The 25,304-nt window shown below is 39.7% G+C and overlaps 3 protein-coding genes across 6 annotated transcripts in view; 1 reads left to right on the forward strand and 2 right to left on the reverse strand.

Moving 5' to 3' along the window:
* Positions 1-604: 604 nt before the first annotated feature.
* On the reverse strand, positions 605-9,689 carry LOC117870693 (cytochrome c oxidase assembly factor 5). The gene is made up of 3 exons (XM_034757952.1): positions 9,498-9,689; positions 4,355-4,438; positions 605-1,370 (listed from the first exon to the last, which is right to left on the reverse strand). The coding sequence occupies exons 1-3, from the start codon at positions 9,597-9,599 to the stop codon at positions 1,329-1,331; spliced, it is 228 nt and encodes a 75-aa protein (XP_034613843.1). The 5' UTR covers positions 9,600-9,689; the 3' UTR covers positions 605-1,328.
* Positions 9,690-9,760: 71 nt separating this feature from the next.
* On the forward strand, positions 9,761-18,685 carry UNC50 (unc-50 inner nuclear membrane RNA binding protein). Of its 2 annotated transcripts, XM_034757950.1 has the most exons (7): positions 9,777-9,895; positions 11,545-11,612; positions 12,229-12,512; positions 15,124-15,244; positions 17,188-17,327; positions 17,412-17,513; positions 18,380-18,685. In XM_034757950.1, exons 3-7 carry the CDS (start codon positions 12,233-12,235, stop codon positions 18,514-18,516), a joined length of 780 nt encoding a protein of 259 aa, XP_034613841.1. In that variant the 5' UTR covers positions 9,777-9,895; positions 11,545-11,612; positions 12,229-12,232; the 3' UTR covers positions 18,517-18,685. The 2 variants fall into 2 exon arrangements, with proteins under 2 accessions (XP_034613842.1, XP_034613841.1); XM_034757951.1 differs by lacking the exon at positions 11,545-11,612 and having other exon boundaries at positions 9,761-9,895.
* A 3,629-nt stretch (positions 18,686-22,314) lies between these two features.
* MGAT4A (alpha-1,3-mannosyl-glycoprotein 4-beta-N-acetylglucosaminyltransferase A) overlaps positions 22,315-25,304 on the reverse strand; it is a 136,961-nt gene continuing 133,971 nt past the window's right edge. For all 3 annotated transcript variants that reach the window (XM_034757955.1, XM_034757953.1, XM_034757954.1), the window contains exon 16: positions 22,315-25,176. In XM_034757955.1, coding sequence (XP_034613846.1) covers positions 25,150-25,176 — 27 coding nt within the window. In that variant the 3' untranslated portion in view covers positions 22,315-25,149. The remainder of the gene's footprint in view (positions 25,177-25,304) is intronic.

Raw genomic sequence — 25,304 nt, forward strand, 5'->3', positions numbered from 1 at the left:
AAAAAAAAAAATCAAAATCAAACATTTTTCCTTTTCTCCCATTTATAGTTTGGTCTTCCAGCTGAACTACATTATGACTTATGCAATTATACAAACTTGTGAATTAAGTTGTACAAAAGGAACATGTGGAAATGCTAAGAGTTTAAAATCAAGTTTACCATAGAAAACCAGTCATAATTTAAATTAATGTGAATGACAACTTGAAAATTATACACCCATATATACATTTTAGAGTACAGAAAGGAATAAGAATTTTTTTTAAAAATTATAAAGTTTGTGGTACATAAATAATGTTTAATTCAAAGGTAAGAAAAAATGTAATTCTGAATTGTGGTCAAGTGTGTAAAGTATATTTGTTTGGGTAGTAAGGGGGAAAAGTCAAGCATAACCTCAAAGGAATCTAGAGGCTGTTGTCGGAACACTATGATAAAAGCGACAACCAATATCTCTTCAGCTGCAGGTCTGGGTGAAAAACATGACATTTAATTACTCTTACTTCTCATATGCAACTCTTCAGCTATACACTAGTACTGGTCAGATGAATTATATTTCTCTTAAAAGCAGTGGTTGTTTTTCGAAATGAATAATCACTTTCAGACAGATATATTTTAATTTTGAAGAGTAACCCCAACTTTAATTTAGCTCTTCAGTAATGAAAGGCTACAATGTATGAATGAACTTACACCAACCATCATATTAAAAAAAGAATTTTGTGGAGGGATAAAGAGATGTTGTCACAGTTCTTGGGGACTGGACAGGTACCAACTGCACTCTAACTGGAACTCACTATTGAGCAATATAAGCCACTCTCTTCCCCAGAGGCTAACCTGTACATTTCAGTGTATGTCGGCCCTGCCAAGCTGGGAAACAAGAGATCTATCTTAGGTTTCCTGAATGATACTGCAGAACATTACTCAAGCGGTCTACCAATTTCAATCATTTTATAATATTTCATTCTGACAATGTTTTATGGTTTTAGATAAATAAAACTACAAACCTAAAAACTGAAAGGAAATCTCAATTTCAAAACAAATTGACTCAGCTAAAGATTGCTACAGCTTATTTTGGATTTTGCATAGTTTATTTAAAATGAATTAGGGCATTTCATATCACTCCAAACTGCAAGCCTAATATTGGTTTTCTTTTCAGTATTTTAGGTGCATGTCAGCCTCAATCTATCAGAGTTCTTGAAAGCAGGTATTTTCCATGAGAATACTTCATGACTGGGAGGATGCAGATGATGTACTCTTCTTATTTTAGTCTCTGTATTTTGCTTAAAGCACTGATACACCCACAAATCCCCATGCTTGGCTCTCTTCACAAAGGCTTCAGTATCCCTTCCTTCCTCTGAATCTTGCTCTGCCATCCAACTAAAAATTGAATAATAATTAAGTCAACATGTTGCAAAATGTAAAATACTACTATTAGAACTGCTTTGAAGCAACTTTGTTTCTATTTCTGGCACTTTACAAACAAGGATACAGTAAAAAAAAAAAAAGTCACTGAAGAGAATAAATGATTTCTCCATAAAAAGACACAAGACTGGTGTGAAAGTACATGGTAGAACTGCATTCAGAAATCTTACTCATAATTAATACTAGGTGACTGATCAGCAAATCTGAAGTCTACATGACAGTGCTAAAGGCCAATAAACAGAATGATAGTAAGTTGTACAATAGAGTCGGGAGAGCGAGGAAGTGTGTAAGTGAGGTACTGTAGAGAATACTCATTAGTCTTATCTTACTGATCATCATTCATGATCTGGAGAATGTGGTACACAGCAAATTCAGATTAAGTTAAAATGGAAGGTGTTGCAAACACCAGTGAGGCTGGGATAATATAAAAAGGAACCTACAGAGTCTATAAATATGGGTAAAATATAAAGTGAGATTCAATTTAGGAAAATGCAAGCTAATATCGGAGGGAAATAATACATGGATATATAATTGGAGGGAAAAGCCTAAAGATTTACTGTACACCAGCATTTCCTAAAGCTGAGAGTGGATAGCTGCTGTACAGTAGATCGCTTTTAGCACTGCAAGAGATATGGCAGCAAGAAGGGCCACATTATTTTGGCCTGGCATAGTTCCTCTTAAGTTTTCCGTCTTCAAGGTTGCGATGACTGACTATTCTTGAATCCAACAATAATTAAGCTAGTATGTTCCACACACTTAAATTTGAGGAATAGATTACTACTATGCAAAATCATTAACTAGAATTCACTGCTATAGCACAATAAAAAGTTAGGTACAACATAAGGTTGACCATATTACACCAGTCACCATGCCATGTGCAGGGAGAGGAACGTGTACACTCCCTGCCCATTTGTGTATCTAATTGCTAGCACAGAAGCATACTTTATTCTTTACCCAACTGCTGATTGTCTCATGTCCGGAAGCATGAGAACTGAAAACCTTAATCATTTTAATCTAATGTAAATGTTCAAAGTATTTGTATTTGCATGCAGTGCCACATCCTTTAAAAAATGTACTAAATTATTTGCCTCACTAGTACCCTGAGATAGTAAAATTCCAGAATACAAAATCTTCTACAATTCCATTTTAAGTTTGTTGCCATTTAATTTAATTGGTCAACAAATACGTCTTTTTTTCTTATATTATGGGACAGGTTAAGCAGAAGTACACAAACAGCCTTTTCTATTACATTCCTATTTAAATATAATTATCATCTCTCACTCTTTTCCTTTCCAGACTAAATAATCTAATCCAGTGGTTCTCAAACAGGGGGATGAGGCCCCCCGGGGGAAAGGGTGGGGTATGTATTCTGGGGGGCATGAGATACTTGAGAAGAAAACAAAAACAAAAAAGCACACCCTTGCTGTGCACATTTTACCCACAGCAATGAATAACTAGCAAAGCTGATTCCTCCAGAAATATCGGGTCCTCAGATGGCGCTGTACATTTTGACAGATTTCTGTTAAGCTTGCATAGCATTATACAAAGCCGTTGCCATCTGTACATTAATCCGTTTGCTACAATGCGGTGTGCACATTTAATTGTTAGCATCAGCCACAATCGCAGGTTTGCTTTTGCTATTACAATGGATCGTTGGCTCTGTTTGAATCAATGCCTTAGTGTTTTTAAAATTTAGTGAGGGGTGCATGTTGATTTTTTTCTAATCCATATATGTACTTGTGCTGCGGGAGGGGAGGCATAAACTACTACAGACACAAAGAAGAGGGGCGTGATCAATTAAGTTTGAGAACCACCTACCTAGTCTTTTTCATCTGTCCTTGTTACATACTGAACTATAGTGAGAAATATTTGAAGATTGTTACAGTGTTGTTGTAGACATGCTGGAGAGTAAAGACACTTTTCTAGCATATTTCTAGCTTAATTCCATTTTCCTCTCTAGCTGAATTAAGACAGTTTCCACTGGAGGAGGGTTGAAGGCTGTGAGGCTACAGCAGCAGAGTGGGATGAAAGATCTTAGGTATGTTCTACTTCTGCATCCCTTTAATTAAAATTAAAATCAGGGTTTATTCATTACAGAGCAAAGTAACACATTAGGTAAGTCCAAAAACAGGCTATGTGCCCATCATGTGTGGAATGGTTTGATATCAACTTTGCTGCCTCTACCCTATTTTACAAAAAAGCTTTATGACAGCATAGGTCAACATTTCCATACAAGAAACCCATAGCCAGTCTGGGGAAACTACTTTTCTATCTAGGTAGGTATTTATAATAGGCTTCTCATTGTGGTACTTGAGCACTCACTCCCAAAAGGAGAGTTTGTCACTCCATCATAAAACTGACATATCTCCTTAAATTAACAGTCATCCAATTATTACCTAAGTACATTATATTAAAACTACAAAACTTCAAGTGGAAAGCAGAAGTCCATTACCACAGTAAAATGATCCTTTAATGAGTTTCCTCTAAACTTAAATCAATGTCCCCCAGTTCTGTTTCTTCCAATGATCTCAAATAGATAAGATTAAGGTATGGCTAATTATCCATCTTAAATATTAAAAAGCTATTTTACCTATTGATCTTTCATATTTAAAATAACCCCAATTTTGTTAATCATTTCCTATTTTTATTGTAGCTGTCACACTGAGCCTTCTCCAATTGAAATATGAATATCTTGTTGGATTATACCCACAACCTAATTCCTTGTTTTGCTTGAGTGCGAAAGATGTGCTATACTAATGTTCACAAGAGCTAACATTTATTAAGGACCAATTACAATTATGACAAGTAAGGAGCTATTCTACTTAATGATGTCAATTTGATTAATTTCAATCGTGTCTTCTTCCTCATCAGAATCTTTTAGAAAAGAAAAAAAAAAAAATATTGGCAAAGACTAAAAAACAATCAAACCAATCACTTACCATTGACCTTTTGCACTCAAAAAACGAAACCTGCAAACCTCTGCAGTGTCCTTCCTTCAAGCATTGTCTGGGGCTTTTTCCTTCCTGTCATATGAAACATAACAGTATAAGAATCCAGTGTATTTCTTCAGTGGAAAGGACACTACAGACAAGACACCTCTAAGAAGTCCTGTGCACACTGTTGAAACTCAGTCCAAGGTCCTTTAACTTGTGTTCTTTGCTGTGGTAAGTTCCTGAGAGTTGTGAAAGTGCAGATAATAATTCTTCCCTTCCTCCCCCAACTTCAAAGACATGTGCTTGTATCAGTAAAATGAAGACCAGGGTGGATAAAAATCAATGATTTAAAAAACAAACAAACAACGCCTCCCCCCCCGATTTTTTTATTTAAATCAGATTTTTTGGATAAAATGCTTTTTGAGGAAAAAACCTATCTAAAGATAGTTTTAATAAAGATAGCTTTGAGCTATAATGTATCTCATCATGGAACATTCTAATTCTATAGTATGAGACAATATATTCATGTAATGTTTAAGAAATCTTTTGTAAACGAGTTCCAATAGTTCATGGATTAGGGATCCAATCTTATGGGGTTCCAGGGGCCTCTGTATAGATTGTTTAGGTTAATCTTTCTATCTACCCAACGGGATTCAGTGCTCAGTCTAGAAGATACCATCAGAGATGCTTAGTTTTGCAGTTCTCAAACTGTGGATTTGTCTCTCCAGAGGTAACATGCTTGTTAACAGCAAAAATGTTTTTAAATAAATAAATCAATAATATATAGAGGTGAGAAATAACAGACCTCAACCCTATTGTCCCTCTGCAAATTTGTGTACATAGAGTCAATCCCTTACCTCTCTCTAAAAGTGCAAAATTTCTAAAAGTTCAATGAATATAAGATTGTTGGGGGCGGAATAGACCTGGACAAGGAAAAGAAGTCTGGAGATAAATGTGAGAAGGGAGGGATAGGCAGTAGAAACAAAAGTGAAACTGTTTGAGCAGCATATTCCAGAAGTTTTGAGGTCTTTCTGAGTGTAGCCATCATTGATTTGAGATCTACCATACCATTCTCTCACTAGAAGGGAAAACCTATAACGGCAGTAGGCCATAAAAGAGACCCAGTTTGGGAATATTTTCATGAAGTTCCTCTACCTGTGGGTAAGACATGCATGTGTGCAAAATGCAAACAGTGCACAAAGAAATGCAAGGTCTGGTTGCCCGAATTAAACAACTTCATGAGAAGTGTTCCTTCTCAGGAGGAAGCTGCACTGAAGATGATGAAATAAACATGTCTGAACATGCAGGATCTTCAGGTTGGTAAACTTTTTTATTTCATACTTCTTTCTTGAGGACTACCTGTCTTCCTTCTGGACTATTCTTGAATTCTCATGTTTGAGCAAAAAAATATAGTTGTTACTCTATGGTAGTATCATTTTAGATGCAGTTGTGATAAAAATAAATAGCTGAAATAGGCAGATCTTCCTTTTACAATTTCACCTTTGAAGTCGTACTGAGTGTCAGTGAATACAATGAGTGATACTAACTGAGCAGTATGGAATTAATAATTAAATAACTGCATTGACTTATTTTGTTTAGGAGAACATACAGGATTCTGAAGACTATCCACCTTCAAGATCACCATCATTTTCTATTGTTTCAGAGTTATCTGCCAATGATAGTGTTTCAGTCACACCACGTATGTCACGTAGCCACAGTATATCACCTGTAGCAAAAAGAAAAAAAATAAATCTCTATCATCCAGAAACAACCATAAATAAGTTTGTGATAAGAACCAGCAGATTACAAAAAAAAAAAAAAGGAATTGATGAAATATTGCCCGATTTGTTTATGCAACAAACTCTCCTTTCCGTATGATTGAGAACCCACACTTCACTAACATGGTTCAGTCATTAAGACCAGGATACAGTTCACCCAACAGAGCAGATGTCGCAGGCAAATTGCTGGATAAAGTGTATGAAAGAGAAATTGAGTAGTGTGCAGAAGATCTAGAGGGTAAAATTGTTAACCTGAGTCTTGATGGGTGGAGCAATGTCCACAATGATCCTGTTGTATGTGCTTGTGTGACAACAGAAGAAGGGAATGTCTTCCTTACAGAAACAACTGATACATTAGGAAATGTACACACAGAATACTTACAAGAATTAGCAGTAAAAGCTATAACAGACTGTGAAAAAAAATTCAAATGTCTAGTACACAGCTTGGTCACATGCTGAAAATGTATCCAAGATGAGAAGAAATTTAGAAGAGAGTCCCAAGCTAATAACATACAGTTGCAGTGCTCATTTGATGCACCTCCTAGCCAAAGACTTCTGTGTTCCAGAAATAAAGGCTAATGTTGTTGAAATTGCAAAATACTTCCGTAACAACCACTTTGCAGCAGCTGCTCTGAAAAAGTGGGAGGAACCAAGCTACCTCTCCCACAAGACATGCAATGGAACACAGTAGTGCACTGTTTTGAGCACTATATCAAGAACTGGCCTAATCTGATGACAGTTTGTGAACAAAATTGTGAAAAAATAGATGGCACTGTCACAGCCAAAGTTCTCAACATTGGGCTTAAGAGAAATGTTGAACACATGCTGAGTACCTTGAAGCCTATTTCTGTAGCCCTGAACAAAATGCAGGGAAACAGCTGTTTTATTGCTGATGCTGTTGAAATTTGGAAGGAACTGAGCGAGGTCTTAAAAAGAGAAATATGCAATGACAGAGTTAAATTACAAGCATTAAAAAAAACAAATGGGACAAGCACTATCTCCAGCTCATTTTCTTGCAAATATTCTCAATACTTGGTACCAGGGTCAAACCTTAACTGCTGAAGAGGAGGAGTTGGCTAGGATATGGACATCCAGCAATCATCCCTCCATAATACCAACTATAATAAACTTCGGAGTAAGGGTGGACCATTCAAGAAATATACGTTTTCTGATGTTTTAAAGAAAGTCACACCAGTGAACTGGTGGAAGTCACTTAAGCACTTGGATTCAGAGACTGTTGAAGTGATAATCTCACTTTTAACAGCAGTAGCTTCTGCTGGTATAGAAAGAATATTTTCTTCCTTTGGACTAATTCATTCTAAATTGAAAAATCATTTGGGACCTGAAAAAGCAGGAAAGCTTGTTTTTCTTTTCCAGATTATGAACAAACAGAAAAATGAAGGTGAAGACGACTGAGTTAGCTGCAGAAGCCAATATTTTAAGTTTCTCATGTTGACCTGACTGACATAGTCTATTTAATTTTTGTTTATTTTTTTAAATATTTCTTTTAAACTATTTTGGTTAAAAACAATTTTAACAAAAAGAAACCTGATTTAAAAAAACTTGAATGTTTAACTAAATTCAAAAATCCATATGCTTGTTTTGTTAAAATATTATATGTTTGCTGTTGCCCTGTATGTTGTCTATCTTGTATGTGTTGTGTAGGTAAGTAGAAAACTTCTGTCTCCAAGACTGTCTAGTTGACACCTTTCACCAGCGCAATTACCACTGTTTTGTTTTGTTTTTGGTCTTCTGGTGATTATAGCTTGCTTTTAGTATTATGTTAAGTCCAGTTTGAATAAATCTAAAACCACTCAAAAGATGTGTATACAGTACAGATTTTCTAATACAACCATTTGACTTTTTATAGAAAAAAAATCACACTACCATACCTGAAGTTCTGTATGATCAAATTTCAACATTTCTGTTTCAGTGAACACATATTTTCCCAGCTCATGATTACACACTATAAACTAACACACCATGATACTTTCTTGGGGTGCCCAGGACACTGAGTTACTGTTTTCCCCCTGCCTCCAGTGAGAGAGAGACTTGCTGGTGCTTAATTGGGTATCACTTCCCTGACCCTTTCTGCCTGTTGGCCACCCTAAGAACCTCCACTGGGCAATGCTAGTCCTCACTTTTCTTGTTATGATAGGCATACCCTAATCCCCATGCCCCTTTGAAGCATTCCCCTGTGATATCCTGCCTGTCACTGGCTACTCACAAGAATACCAGCTTTTCCTATCCCCAAGGGAACAGCTCACATACCAGCTGTTTAACTGAGAATCAGCTCAGCACTGAGATATATTTGTTATCAATGGTTAAGATTTAATAGTAAGGACAATAAAAATAGAAATATTATATATAAAACAAAAGGCATAGCATACTTTCTAGAAATTAAACTTAACTTAGTAGGTTGACCTTCTGACTAAGGAATTTTCTCACCCCCAAAATGTCTTTTGTAGTGTTTCCAACCAGGGCAGGTTAGGATCCTGTTTTCATGAATGAAATCCCACTGACTAATTACTTCCTCAGGTGCAGGATAAAGATGTATCCTTTTGCCTTCTCTTTTATCCCCCAAAATTAATTATTGGATATCGAAGTTGGGATGCCTCCCTTGCACCCCACAAAGTTTATGTCACATCCCCATGCTGACTTTGTATGCAAACAGGGCTTTCATTGTATTGGCTTACAATGCTTAATTTACATTGTGAACTGAGGCAGGCAGGTGATATACAATCTTTTGTCTGGTAGGTACTTCTTTGTCAACTTTGCCTTGATTCAGACTGTAGGAACATATTTCCTTTATACTGTACATATATAACTTTTTACATCGTATCCGTACAGACATTTCACAAGCATATTTATGATCACTGTGTTTTCTGGCTTTAATTTAAGATTGTACATGACATCTTTTATGGAAAGCAGTGTGCTAGGTATAGTGAGTTTGGCAGGCCTGTCAGAGTTACTTACTGGTACAGAAGATTGAACCCTTTGCCAGTCAGAACTGAGGAATTCTTAGGGGTCACACACACCTTCTCAGGCCTGGTCTACACTAACCCCCCAATTCGAACTAAGGTACGCAGCTGCAGCTACCTGAATAACGTAGCTGAAGTCCACGTACCTTAGTTCGAACTTACCGCGGTCCAGAGGCGGCTGCCAGGCTCCCCCATCGACTCCGCGTACTCCTCGCGCCGAGCAGGATTACTGGAGTCGATGGGGAGCACTTCTGCGGGACCGGGCGCGAGACAGGTGCAGTGTCCCGGCCGAGGCCGTCACCAGGGGGAACAGGGAAGGGGCCGCCCAGCTCCCGCCATTGACTGTGTGACGCAGGGGGTCTCTCAGCAGGCCCCGCCCCTCCCGCGTACCTGTATGACGCAGGAGGTCTCGAGCAGACACTGTCTCAGGTCCTCCCGCACCCCCGCACAGGCCCGCCCGTCCTCCTCCTTCTCCTCATAGTATTTGGGCATCGCGGCAGCGCTCCCCACACACAGCGTTTCGACTCCTCACTGCAGCGCCGCCGACACCGCCATCTTGTTGTCCTTTGACCCAGCTGCGGTGCACGCGCAGACACCGCCACCGCTCTTCCCCGCCGGGACAGGAACTACCGTACCCAGCATGCACCGCGACGCAGGGTCACGGGCCGGGTCAGGGGGCGCGCGCCGCGCTACGTTGCCGGAAGCAGCTGGAGTTTGCTGTGGGTGCGCACCACCCCGGGAGACCCTCGCGCTGTGTGTGGTTGGGAGGGGCGGGGCTGGAGCGGCAGGTGAGCGGGGCAGTTGCGGGCGGAGTTCTCGCCCCCCGGGCCTTGGGATCCCTGCGGCGTGGGGGCCCCTCCCTTCTACTGCTGCGCGCGCGGCCCTCCCGCCCCCCCCGGGTCCTCAAAGGAGGCGATTCTCGCGTCGCGCCTCGGAGCCGCCTCTGGGCACGTGCCCCGCGCTGATCGTTGCCGGGGAGGCAGGAGCTGAGGGGGAGGCGGAGACCTGCGTTCTTTGCCCTGCTGCGGGGAAGGGACTTGAACCAGGGGCTGCCCGGACCCCTGGGCGCGGGGCACTGCGGGGGAGTGTGGGTGTGTCTCCATCTGTGCTGCCGAAGCTGTTCCACGTTGCGGGGGCGCTTAACTAGCCTCGGCCTGAGACTTACTGGGTCTCCCTCCTCTGAAGCATCAGGGATGGCCACTGCTGGAGGTGGGACATTAGCTGGGTCGGTGTCTGAGATGGCTCAGCAGTTTTTCTTTCTCATGCTCCGGGTCTAACTATCCCCGTATTTGGGGTCAGGCAGAGACTCCCCCCCCCCCCCCCGGTCAGATTGGCAGAGACTTCAGCATTTGGGTTTTTTGCCTTCCCCTGCAGTGTGGGAGTGTGGGTCACTTGCTCAGGTTATCTGGGTATATCTCAGTCACTACCCTGCCATTGCAGGAGCCTCAGGCATTGGTGCATCTCAGACTATAACACTACTGATCTTAAGTGGCACAGCTATACTGCTACAGCTGTGCCACTGTAAAGTCTCCTGTGTAGCTGCTCTGTGCGGGCAGCAGAGAGTTCTCCTCCTGGCATAACTAAGTCACCCCAATGAGCGGTGGTAGCTATGTCAGCAGGAGAGCATCTCCCACCAACGTAGCGCTATCCACACTGGCACTTTTGTCAGTGAAATGTATGTTGGTCGGGGGAGGGGTGTTTTTTCCCCTCACTCACCTGTCCGACAAAAGTATTACTAACAAAAGTGCTAGCGTAGATATAGCCTTAGTCCCTCCTATTCTCTGCCTGTGACACATCATAGTCTCATCTCCTGTGGGCAGTAATATTTTGGTTGTTGAGTTTAGTGTGTAGGGTTCTGGGTGGTGTTGGTGGCCTGTGATATATAGGCAGTCGAACTAGATTATCTGGTGGTCCTTTCAGGCCCTTAAACTAAGACTGATATTCAGAGACCCGAGTTCAAAACAGCGTTGCATTGACTATTTAATTATTAATACAAAGTGGAACAGTTTCAACAGGACAGATTGAGAGACCCACCCCAGAATACCCCATAATCAGTTGGCACTCATCTGAGACATGGGAGACCTGGGTTCTCCCTACCTCAGGCAAAGGGGAATTTTGAAGCCAGGGTTCCCACAGCCTGGGTAAGTGCCCTGCACACTGGACTGAAGTTTATAAGGGGAGACACAATCATCTCGTCTTTATTTTGTTTTGTTTGTTGTAAGAAAGAGCTTAGGTAGGGAGAAGATTCATGGCTTTGAATCCCAAGCAAACAGAGGTGGCTCCCTCTAGCCCAGAATGACATGCCTATGCTTCTTTGAGGAGTGGGGCACACTGAATTTTTATCTGAAATAATTAAAATATAATGCAGTGTAAAATAGAATATCTTTAATAGTAAAAGCATTCAAGGGCAATTGTTAAACTGTACATTTATACTTAGTGCTTGAAGAGTGCTTTGTTTCCAGAGCAGTGTACAAAGATTGTCACAGCACCCCATCCAGTAGGCAGGTAAGTACACCTCTACCTTGATATAACGCTGTCCTCGGGAGCCAAAAAATCTTACCGCGTTATAGGTGAAACCGCATTATATCGAACTTGCTTTGATCCACCGGAGTGTGCAGCCCCGCCCCCCGGAGCGCTGCTTTACTGCGTTATATCCGAATTCGTGTTATATCAGGTCGCGTTATATCGGGATAGAGGTGTATTTGTGTTATACATGGAAAGGGGGAGGGATAGAGAGGTTACATAATTTGTCAAGGGCCACATACTGAGTTAGTAGCAGATTGGAATTTTAATTTATGTATTATTGGCACCAATCCTGGTGCGCAGGTCTCTAAACTATGCTATTTCAATACACTGTTTTTAGGCAGCAGAAAGGGGAATCAATTCACATAAATGGCCACATTTTGAAAGGGGCACACTCTAGCTTATAATCTTACACGTAGTCTTGCTGGCACAAGTGGTAGTATTTAGCTAGCTACTTGCCTGATTACCCTTGCAAATTAGATTTATATCTAAATGCCATAATTAACACTGCATAATTTAAAACGCTTCTAATTTTACATCTGTCATTTCTAAGATTATGTAAAATCAATTAGTTTTAACTTTAAAATCTTTCCTTCAGAAAAATGTTGCCGACCACTTCAGTTAGTTCCCCAAACCAGGGCAATGGTGCGTTAAACTCCAGGGATGCAGCGAGACATACAGCGGGTGCAAAACGCTACAAATATCTAAGGAGGCTCCTTCACTTCCGGCAGATGGACTTTGAGTTTGCTGTTTGGCAGATGCTCTACCTGTTCACTTCACCACAGAGAGTTTATAGAAACTTTCATTACCGAAAACAAACAAAGGACCAGTGGGCAAGAGATGATCCTGCTTTCTTGGTATTGCTGAGTATCTGGCTGTGTGGTGAGTGTCTATTTCCATGATCAGCAAAAATGAGGTGGGAAAGAGGAAGAATTGGGCATTAGCCTAAGATTAGGGAGGCCTGGGTTCAAGTCCTTGCTCTGCCACAGACTTTCTGTGTAACCTTGGGCAACTCATTTAGTCTCACTATGCCTCACTTCCTCATCTGTAAAATGGGGAAAGTAGTAGTTCCCAACCTTACACGAGTGTTGTGAGGATAAACATGTTAAAAAGGTTGTGAAGTGCACAGATACTACAGTGGTGGTGGCCATATAAGTACCTAATATAGATAAGATCTTTCTCTTTTCAATAAAGTTGCAGGAATGTACCTTCACAGGGTTTTTTTCAGCACCCTCAGTTTTTGACTGTAGAGGCCCTTAATCAGAATGGAAAAGAAGCTGATGGGCTATCTACACTCAAAGGTTACAGTAACCATTTAGAAATTAGAGAACCAGGGTAAACCAGAGGGTCTAGCTGTATTTAGAATCCTCTAAAGAGTTTATTTATGTTTATTGTAATCAAGTCTTGTCTCTGTTCTGTGTTTCAAACTGGGAGGCGGGGGGGGTTCAATAATTGTGTCATAGCAAAGACAACCAGAGGAATGAATGACTATTTTTGGTGTTTTTTTTTTTTTAAATAGTTGAACATTTGGATGATTAGTAAATGGGATGTATTATTGTTGCGTGTATTACCATAACACACAGGCACCCAAATTGTAGACATTGTGCTAGTCACTGTGCAAAAACAGAACAAAAAGACAGTCCCTAATGTTGAACCCATTACAGGCAAAGTACCCTTTACACAGAGTTCTGTCCTTGCTCTACCTCTATACCTTATCTCTGGTCATCTTATCTACAAACACAAATATGCTGATGGCTCACAGATCTACCTTTCTGTCCAAACTAAAATCTTGGACTGTCTCTGACATCCCTCATGGATGTCTAGCTGCCAGCTCAAGCTAAGCATGGCTAAAACAGAGCTCCTATTCTTGCAAACCCTCTCCTCCCCATACCTTCCTACTACCCCCTTTCTTGATCAATGTAGACAACCCCACCATCCTGCCTGTCACTCAGACCTGTAAGCCAGACATCATCTTGACTCAGACCTCTCGCTAGGTCATTACATCCAGGCTGTATCTAAGAATAGGCCTTTCTTATCTATCCATACAACTAAAACTGTAACATCCTTCTCTCTGGCCTTGACAAATGCAGTCTTGCCCCACTCCTATCCCTTCACAATGCTTCTGCAAAGATCATTTTCCTAGCCTGCGCTTTGACCACATCACCCCTCTTTTTGAATCTCTTCACTGGCTGCCTCTTCACTGTCCCATCAAACATAAGGTGCTTGTGTTCGCTTTCGAGGCCCTTCATGGTCAGTCCCCAATTTACCTATCGCTTCTCATTCGCTATCCACCTGTGGATGCTCACTTCCTTTCCTGCGATGCCAGCCTCTATTGCCCACTACTCCATTGTTAAATTTTCAAACAGCACCTTCATGCTTTCTCCCATGCTGACCCACACGCTTGGGAGAAGCGCCCCATAAACATCAGCAAAGGAATGTCGTCATCCACCTTCAAAGGCCTTCTCAAAACTCTCCTTTGCTGTGATGCCTACAGAACCCTTGGCAACAATTAGGCTGCTTGTATGCTGAGACCTCTGCCTATCATGCTGTCCAGTATTGTCTCATTGTTTCCTTGTAGACTCCGTCTGTCTTTATCTATTTGTTGTCTCTTGTTTGATACTTAGATTGTAACCCCTTTGGGGCAGAGACTCACTTTTTGTACTGTACCTAGCACAGTAGGGTCGTAATCCACAACTAGGACTCCTAGGTGCTTTGATAATACAAATAATCCAGTGACCAAAGCCGCAGCGAGACACTGTGAACGTCAGTCATCACCAATCAAAAGAAAATCTTTTGCATGTAAGCTTCAATTCAGATTGTGTTTTTACTGTTGCCTTTTAAAAGACAATATCCAGTCCATTTTTGACGTGGCATAGTACCTGCAGTCATAACAAAGCTGTTACTTCTGAAATTCTAGTGTTCTTGTGGTTGGATGGGAAATATTTCCTAGATCCATTTGTGTTTCACGGATGTTTTCCCAAAGCTGCCCAAGGAACTCTAGAAGAATGTGTCTTACGTGTATGGCATTTTCATTCAACTAAAACGGACAGGACATCTGAGTCTTCAGAGCCAGAAAGCTCTGCACTGTCAGGTGGTTTTGTTGTAACTGAAAGAGTGAGACTTCAGCTCTGCTTGTTGCTCTTACTCTGCACTTCTGCTTAACAAGGTATCGTCTTCATTAAAAGTTTGTAAGTTTAAAAACGTGAGATTAGTTCAATGGCAGTGGTGCCACACGCTGAACCTAAGCCAACCACATTATACACAAGTGGTATGCTCTGCAGCATTTGAATAGAAAAAGGAGCTGCCTTGCAGAAGATCTTAGGGGTGAGGAGGAATAAAGGGGAAAATGTTGAGATTTCAGGAGATCTCCTCCAAAAAGTTAACCTCTGGAATGTCAAAGTTTGAGGAACTGACATTGTTTGGTGTTACAGCATTTTTCCAGTTAGGAAGGATTAATCTCTTTTTCCTCTTCTCTCTCTCCCCTGCCCCCCAGTCTCTACTATAGGATTTGGATTTGTGCTGGACATGGGATTTTTTCAAATGATAAAGCTACTTCTTTGGGTTGTGTTTATAGACTGTGTAGGCGTTGGCCTTCTAATAGCAACTTTAATGTGGTAAGTAAATAATTCCACCTAGAACTAAGTTGGGCATTGCTATAGGGGAGTTGAAGGTCCCTGTTGCTGAGGCAGTGTATTTAAATCTGTACGATACGACTTTGCTCAGAAGAGAGGGTTAAGAGTTTTCATTGGCTGTGAATAGAGCACTATTATTGGGAAAGAGCATTAGAAAATAGTTTTCGCTTGACCTTTTTCTGCCAAAAAAAGGTTAATACTTAGAGGAAATTTGTCACTTGCACCTCTCAGTGCCTATTTTCCTGCTGAGTTCTCCCAGAAGCAGTGACATGTCCCTTTCTCCAGCTCCTATGCGGATGCGGAGGCGCAGCCAGGCGGCTCTGCACACTGTCCTGTCCGCAGGCACTGCCCCTGCAGCTCCCATTGGAGCACCAGAGGGGGCCATTGGAGCACATAAGAGCTGGAACGGGGCCATGCCATGGCTTCCGGGAGCTACACCGTGCATCCCGACCCTGGACCCCCACTGGAGTGCCGGAGTGGGGCCGAGCAGTGTGGTGCAGTCCCCAACCCAGCGCCCTGGCTGGAGCGCAGCAAGCTCCGGACCCCACTCCCCAGTGGGAGCTCAGGGGCTGGTTTAAAACGGCTCGGCTCACAGGCCATAGTTTGCCCACCCCTGAGATATAGTATTCCAATTCTAAGAATCTTGTCAGGGTAGTGAGGGCCAAGAATCTCCCTGCAGACACAGGAGACTTTTCCAGTCCTTGAGGGTAGCACCTGATTGGGCAGGAGTTGAGAATGTCTGATGCTGGTTCCTCTGCAATATTGGACCTCTGAGGGAAACAGCTGAGAACACTGGTAGGACTTTTCTCCACTGTTGAAAGACCAATAGCAGAGGCCATCTTTTGCCTTCAGTTGCTTCCTCGAGGCACATGCACAGGAAGGGCTCAATTCTCACACTTGCTCTTTTCTCTGCTGCTTGTGTGGTTCACTTGAAGCAGCAGGGAGATGGGGGAAAAAGCAGGAAAACTCTTATCAAAAATGTAAAGGAAATCAGGGGCACTTTAAAGAACTGATTTCTCATTAGTGAAAACAACATTTTAAAGTAGAGTGACCTTGAAAAAAAGATGCAATATTTGATTCAAAAATGACTTTGGAAGTTTGTTGATCATATAAGGAATGTTCTGCTCTTATTCCAGGTATATGCCCAAAATGTGTCATCAAATTCTTAGCTCTACTCAGGTTTTAATTAGGCAAAACTTCCATAGACTTCAGTGGAAGTTTACCTGTGAAAATTAGGCTAAACTATTGATTTGGTCCATAATCTCAAGACCAGAAACCGTGTTTGGTCTGCTTTGTTTTTGGGTGCAGCAAGTAATGTAGTACTCATATCAAGTTAGTACCCATATTTTAAGTATTTTGTTGCCTTCTTTGGTGGAGGTGGGGCGTTTATTAAATGAGGTAACCAGTGTGCCGTCTGTCTCTAAAATTGAATGCAACTGAGATTTTTGTAACACAGGAAATGTGAAGATGTGGCTATCCCCAGCCTTTTTGGGAAGTGAGTGGATGGACAACTGAAAGACGGCTTCTTCAGTATCCTATAATTAAAGAAAGCTGCTGTTCTCCTGTGCACAGTGTTTGCACTTTCTATTCAGCATCAAAGAATGTGACTACTGCTGAGAGAGAAATGGGCTAACAAAAGGCTGGTCTGTGCTGTCTTTTTGGGGAAATACTCACCTTTGCTTAGGCTACCATGTTTTATTCACATATTAGGGAAATAATTTTCAGTCATCTGAGGTTGGCAATTATGCAGAGACATTTGAAAGGATTGAACTTATGAATTAAATGGTAAAGACTTGAGGTTTTTTTCCTGTATGTGACTTCATTACTTTAACTATAGGTGGAATGTCAAATCAACATAACTTTAGGAATCATGAAAGTGCGAAATTGTTCACAACTTATTCCTTTTAAATTTCTTTTCCAATTAGGTTTATTTCTAATAAGTACTTGGTAAAGCGACAGAGCAGAGACTATGATGTGGAATGGGGATATGCCTTTGATGTTCATCTGAATGCTTTCTATCCACTTCTAGTCATTTTGCATTTTATCCAACTGTTTTTCATCAATTGTAAGTAGAACAGCCTTTTTAATGCTTTTTGCCATGGTGCTGGGCCTCAGGCAGGTAATAGAGCAACTGTCTTCTCTTTTACAGATGTTATCTCGTCAACCTCATTCATGGGATATTTTGTTGGGAACACAGTATGGCTCATTGCAATTGGTTATTATATCTATGTAACATTTTTAGGGTACAGTGGTAAGTAATTTCAAAAGCTTTTATTAATTAGGCAACTGACTATATGAAAACAACCGAGCCCTGGCCCAGTAAGCTACTTTAATTTATGAATTCATAGGTTTGCAATGATCATCTCAAATGCAGAAGTAGGAGAATACAGTGTTGATTTATTTTTTAAGCTATCCCTCCATGATAGATGTCTTGTAGTCTTCACCGTCTACTGAAGCAATTCCACATGCTCCCTTGGCAGCTTGTTCCATTCTGTTACATTTTTTCTGAACATCACTTTTCCTGTTCCCTTCCAAACCCAATACTGTCTCTGTCCTGGGTGGTTGGAGTTAATCATTTGTAATCCTTTGCCAAGAATCCTAGGTACTCCCTTATCTAAATGTCCAAACTGGGTTAAAAAGTTTATACCTAAAGGACTTGTCACTTTATGGGGTGGTATTAAAACACACTTTGCACAGAAGATATTGGTACTCATTGATGTTCGCCATTGTGTTGTACTATAATCCAGTTCAGCTGCTGCGTCAAACTTCAAGACCCTTACATTAGTTCTGGACTCGCAGATTGACTAGAGAGGAGGGTAGTAATGCAACAAAATCATTGAGCAGGTTGGCTGTACTAATGTATACAGAGCTACCTCAATTACTCCTTTACTCTGATAGAAGCTATTCTGTATCTGGGCGAAGGGCTACAGAATCAGCATGGCAGGAATGATAAACAGGCACCTAATTTTAATCAAGCTGTTAAGAAATTGATGAAATACGGGCAGCCTCTCCCCAGGGTCCTTCTAGATGTAACAGTTGATGGTTTTGGTCCATTAATGCAACTAATTGCTGGTTTTAAATAATTTTGTACTGATCATAATTGTATTTCTTTTCTAGCATTGCCATTTTTGAAGAACACAGTTATCCTTTTGTATCCATTTGCACTCTTAATTCTGCTGTATGTGCTATCATTAGCACTGGGATGGAACTTCACCAAGACACTTTGTACTTTCTATGAATTCAGAGTGAAATAAAAACAGGACTTCATATGTCTCTACGGTGTAGTTTGTCTTAGCTGCTGACAGTATGCACATCTAAGACCTCTCGTTGTAAATGGTTGTAAATTTTCTCTTTGTAGATAAGTGTAAAAAGCTTGAGTCTATTGCAATTTTTAACGATTAAAATATTTACAAACAGTAAAAATGTTAGTAATGCTGTATGAATACTTTTGCAGTACATTCCTCAAGACAAACTACCTGTACATTTTTGTAATAAATCTACCTATGAATAAGTTGAATAGCATAATTCTCACTGCTAATGTCTTTTAATGGGATAAGTACCATATTAAGTTAGTGGAATCAATAGATGGAGGCTAGTTATAAATCACTTTGAAGACAAAGTGCTTGGTTTATTATTGTGTGGTTCTAAGGTTTAGTGCTGCTTAAGTTTAGTTACACTAATAATGCCTGATTGCTGTTCAGTCACATGGTCTAAGGGTACGTCTACACTTACCGGAGGGTCCGGCGGCAGGCAATCGATGTTCTGGGATCGATTTATTGTGTCTGGTTTAGACACAAATCGATCCCGGAAGTGCTTGCCGTCGACGCCGGTACTCCAGCTTGGCGAGAGGAGTACGCGGCTTCGACGGGGGAGCCTCCCTGCCGCGTCTGGACCCGCAGTAAGTTCGGACTAAGGTACTTCGAATTCAGCTACGTTAAACGTAGCTGAATTTGTGTACCTTAGTCCGAAGTGGGGGGTTAGTGGGGACCAGGCCAAAGTTCCTACAATGTATCATCCATATCTGCCACTAGCAGCAGCTGGAGTCAGCTAAAGCAAGGACTCCTGCACAGGGGTAGGTGGTGAAATTAGGCCCACCCCAATGGACTCAAAGATACAGCTGTGAGCCCCTGTACTGTAGGGATATTAAGACCCAGGTGATACCTCTCCTGCCATACAGCCTTGGGGCAAAAAAAATGTAGACAATCAGCATGAGACTTCAGCCCATAGGAGCAAAAGCACCCAACCACAGAGACCACTGGCCATTCAGAACATTCTAAGGTTTTGCATCAACTATTTTTTTCCTATGCTGAGTGGCTGTTTGCCCCAACCATGTCCCTCCCCTCACAGTCTTCACCTCCCCTTTGTTTTCCATTATCTAGTCCTAAGCAAACCCACCCTTGACATAACTGTTTATTACACTGTTCGCTCTGCTTGTGTTCCACCCCTTCACCCTGTGTCTTGTCTATTTAGACTGTAAGCTTTTAGGAGCAGGGACTTTCTACTACCATGTTTGTACAGAGTCTAGCCTAATGGCACTATTGTAATAAGGATGACTAATAACTTTTTCACAAAAATTCTTGGCCTGCACTGAGGTTTCTGTATATGTCACCATAGGTGCTGACCCCACTACACCCCTTCCATAAGGTCCCACCTCTTCCCCTGAGCGTGCCACATTGCTGCTCTCTTTCCCCCTCCCTCCCCTGGAGCGTGCTAACGCTGCCAAACAGCTGTTTGGGGCCAAGCGGGAAGCGCTGGGAGGTAGGTGGAGGAACAGGGATGCAGCGTGCTCGGGGGGAAGGAGGAGGGGGTAAGTGGAGCTTGGTTGGTGGTGGGTGCAGAGCACCCACTAATTTTTCCCTGTGAGTGCTTCAGCCCTGGCACCTGTGTGTGTCACTTCTTAACTAAAGAGCAGTTGCTGTAGTGGCTCTGAGACATGGCATTTAAAGTACTGTATTCAATCCCTATTTAACATGCCTTTTGACAGTTTGGACTCAACACCTTAAAATATTGCTACATTGTTAATGCAACATATTGGGTCTCTTAGGGACAGAAGTATTCTCTCTCAGCTTATGTAAGAACTACAGAACAGATTTTTTTTTAAGCCTTTATTTCAAATATACATGGATAGCTGTGGTACATAAACATTGATGAAAGGCACAGTTGACATGACCCATATCAGGTTTTCAAATATAGCAGCAAGTTTTAAACAAATCTAGCCAATTTATAAAAATCTATTACAGCAGGAGTTGGTTAATGAAAAGATGGGGAAACGTACAGAATAAGTTTTGCCAGAAAAGAATGTTTCAGGATTTAACAGTACTAGATTCCACAAGGCAAGAGTACAAACTGACAACCCCCCCTCAAAAATAACCCTGCAAATGAAGATGGCAATTTTCCAAAAACAGTGCTCAGTATCAAACTCAAGCACCAGGTTTTAATTTCAAAAAGGATATTTTTAAACGGCAAACTAGTTACAATAAGACTTCAATATTTGATTACTAGAATTTGATATTTCTAGAAAAAAACTACATTTAGCTGAAAATACCAAATCTGCTGGCAGTTCATTTTACAGTAGTGTATCCACCACTGTTAAGGCTTGAAGAGAATGCACTCCAAGTCATCTATTGAAATCTCAGCAAACACTGAGCAACAAAGAAAAATTTACCATTTCAACAAGTAAAGCACTATACCTTTGATCCTGGGGAGGCTGGGAATTTCTGTTGTGACCTGCTGTACACTGGCACAAAGTGAGAGCTCCTGACCTGCAGGCAGCCACCAATTAACACTTTTAAAAAAGCAACCCTTCCTTACTTCATAGGAACGTTTAGCACCAGTGATGATCATCATGTCAGCTACCATTAAAGTTAACAGTAATGATGTTTTGCAATAAGGAGCTTGATCCTGCACCACTAAAATTAATGGGAGTAGGATGACTGCCGGTCATGTAAAGATATCAAAGTTTGTCCCCCTGAAACAAAGTTTCATAGTTCTCAACATTAAGCTACCTAGAGTTCTAGCTCAATGCTTACAGTAGAAATCACAAAAAACCCACTCAAGAGAACACTGAAATCAAGAAACATGATACAAAATGACAAAGTCTTGGTGTCAATATTTACACCAATCAAATTCCATTTCCAAAAACAGCAGCATAGCAGTATGACACCCTTTCAGTATTAAACTGTAATGTTTGTAAATATGAATAAGCATAACCGTGCTTTTAAAAATGAGTACAGTTTTCATTTTAGTCCAATTTCAAAATGGATCCTTGTTGTTAAGAAGAAACCTAAAACTTAAGCAAATACTTGATTTCATGAAACAATGGTCTTGGAATAAATATGTATTCTCGTTTCCAGAGGAAAGCACAGATTAGAAGCACAAGATGTAAATTAATACTGTACTCCTTTTGGAGCAGATATTTCAAACAAAAAAATCAAGGAATTACTGGAGAGATTTTATACTTGCTTATGGAAAAAATGAAGGACAAAGTACAAAATTGTCTAGTCTTGCCAAAAGACTAAACATGATCCCTCAACATACTCAAAGGTATACGTACTACATATTATAAGGCAGAAGTGCAAAGTCATTCTGCCTTAAATTTAGCCAGTATCTTATCTCAGATTCACAAGGGACCCTAATGATTTTCTAATCTAAATTTTTAAAAGGCTGAGAAAAGCAGTGATGGGGTGAGAATTCTAATCTGGTCCATAACTACTATACCTGCCTTGAGCTTTGCCAAACCACCATGGCTAGAGGAGGAAAAAAATCATTACATTTATCCCTATGACTGTAAATAATTTTCAATTAATGCAAATAAATTAAGTTTAGGACCCTAAAAGAGCAGAAAGCCCTGCAGTAGCTTTTTCAGAGGGGGGATTGTTTTCATTCATGGGGGAATGTTTTGACATGGGGCCAAATCTTGCTTACATCACTCACACACAAAGTCTTCAGCAGGACTATTCACTTAGTAAGCTAAACAGGATTTAGTTATGAATAGGCCAAATCTTTGCAATTGCTGTGGGCCCCGCTAAAGATCATTGTTTAAAAAAAAACCAAAAAAACAACAGTAGTATTTTAAGAAAAAGCTTTAATTGGCATCAAATCTGGGGATTTAAACTCAATTTGATCAGAAAATTAAGGTATCTGGAAATGCCAGCTGCTCCAAAAAAGACCTACGTTTCCTTAAGCTATAACATCTTCAGAAGGAACGAATACAACTCAGTCTGAAATAGTTACTATTGTAAAGCTACTACAGGTTTTATTCTCCTATATAGGAGTGTTTAAGGCTGACCTAAAGTTCACTGAAAATGAAAAACGTACAAAAAAATCCTGAGGATTTAAAAATCTATAGTAAATCCAAGACATTGAGATGAGCTCGTGTGTTAAATACTATCGTTTCTGGCTGACATAATGCACATAAAGTATATTTGGAGTGTCTATTAATCATAAAGCATGGAGGAATGCAATACACAAATTGGCTAATGTCCAGCAATATTTGAAATGCTCTTATTCTGCCATAAATAGGTGGATCTCCAAAAAGGAGAGCAGACCACTTTGGAGTGATTTGTGAATTAGAATTTTTGAGAATTTAGAGTCTAAAACAATGGTATGTAGAGATAATTTTCTTTAAACAATAACAACAACAAAAAAACACTACATTTTCTCCACCCCTACCTTCTTCTAATTTAAGGAACAAACTCTCAGGAAATCAACGGAGTTGTACCTGATTACATCAGGTCTGAATTTGATTCTGAATCTACAAAACCTATCTGCTCCCTAAATGATTTATAATAAATTCACTTCTACTGTTGTGGCACATTCATTTAGTAAGAGTGCAATCTATCATAGCATCCCAGAGTATTTCTGGCTCCTGCTAGTAAGATCCAACAAAATAGAATATAAATTAATCCTTTTAAAAAAAAATCAGTTTATCAAAAAGGAGGTAATGGATGATAATTGACGAGTTTCAGTTCAATATTTTGACTGCTAGAAAAAAGTTATTCGAAAAAATATAAGGTAGAGCTCACAAAGAAACAACACAAAAGTGTGATCAGTTTGGGGTGAGTTTCTACACATTTAGAGATGTTTGGAGTTTCTTATATGTTGAATGTTACTTTAGGAACACTGTGCTGACAGAATAAACCCATAAGAAGACACTGCTCAGAGGAAAGGCACCTAACAATGGTACTGGTAAATTTATTATAAATCATTTTAACTTCATGGAACGATAAGACAACATTGTTGGCATTGCTTGTTTTGTTCAGAAACATATATCTGACTTAAAAAGTAAGTCATGATATAAAATTTAATAAATAGCTATAATTTAAATTATTGGCATCAGTCGCAAGTAAAATTGGGGGGAAAAATAAACCCAAATAATTTCTCAGACCTATGCTGAGATGTGATGAAAAAACTACTAGATTTTAATGAACTGTTAAATGGCATTACATATTATGAACAGTGCTGTAGCAGCACAAAGAGCCCACAGGGTCTGTCTGGGCTGCTCATCAGTTACACAAGTATTGTTCTTTTCCTTGAAGCACAAAAGGCAGGAAACTGACTTTGGGCTTGATTCTATTCAAGTCAATGGAAGTCTTTCCATTGATTCCCATGGAAGTTGGATAGGACTCACCCTTCAAAAAAATAAATAAAAAATCACCCACCACAATGTTTACCTAAGGTAAACATTGAAATAAAAACATTTTAAGAAAGACCTATAATGAGGTTAATTACAAATAATTACTATTATTTTTTTATATTTTTTGCTGATAAAAATATCATGTAGGATTGTAGTCATTCAAAGTACTGAACAGAATTTGTATGTCTGGGGACATGAGACAAAATTCAAAATTTACAGCACAAAGTAGGGAATGCTTTTCTATACAGTGAATGAATTCATTCGGTTTAGGAACTGTCTACAAAGTTTTAAAAAGGGATAGCTCGGTATCGAAATCTCCCTCTAAAATGTGATGGATTAAACTTAAAATCACTGCAGATTTAGCATTTACGTTATACTGAAATATTAAGATACTTCAACATGCTTTTTATGTGGCTATGCCTTGTAATCAGTGGAATATGGTAGCCCCCAAGAATAATGTTCTTCAGAACTCCGGCAATTAAGGCATGCTTATGCTTTGAACAATAGCTTTCAGATTTTGTGGTACAAAAGTACTTTAAAATTTAGCAACTCAATTTAGTTTTCTTAACCATGGCAGTATAGTTGAAATATGGTATTAATTTTTTATGTTGTTTGCAGTTGCAAAGAAAAATGTAGAAAGATAATTTAAGTTAGATAATCCATAAAAAAAACCTATATCAATTTAAAATTTTACTGCATAAAAATATGTACTTTTCAAATTATTTTAATAAATTAAATATCCCTAATGTTTTTATATATCTATATATCTATATCTAGATATAGATATAAATATATCCTGATAATCTATAAAAGAGGGTTTTGTTATAGGAAAATAAATGGAACCCCAAAAGTACCCCCTTCATAAAATTTAATTATATTTTTTCATCTCCAAGAAATGTAAGAATATGTACAACTTCTCCGTATTACTATACTATCAAAATAGTATGGGTTAAGAGTAGCAGGTTTCTGCAACCATAAGATGGTAAAGTCATGTAAAAATGGAGGACAACTTGGATTTCAGATGAATGTTATCAGTGTGGAGAATCAGTTTCTGGATGGATATGACAAGAAGGGTTACTTACAATCTTCTCATCTACAGTAGATTTCACAAGAGGTAGAGTTCGAGTGAAAAATAAAAGACAATTGAAATAAGGTGCATGCTCAGTATTTTCAATTTGTGACTTGTTAAAGATGTAGGATATTATAGGAACAGTTTGCAAAGATTCTCTCTTTTCTTCCAAACAGATTTTGATCAGGTTGTGACTTTTTTAATGTGAATCTAAAATGAAGAATGGAAAAAAAATCATACATTTAAAAAATCCATATGTTTTAGTACATTACAGTAAATCTTAATTTTTAGACAATTATAAAAGAGAAACAGCTTTCTGATTAATCCAAAATTCTTAG

Source organism: Trachemys scripta, chromosome 1, assembly GCF_013100865.1.
Source record: "Trachemys scripta elegans isolate TJP31775 chromosome 1, CAS_Tse_1.0, whole genome shotgun sequence".
Taxonomy (NCBI): Eukaryota; Metazoa; Chordata; order Testudines; family Emydidae; genus Trachemys; species Trachemys scripta.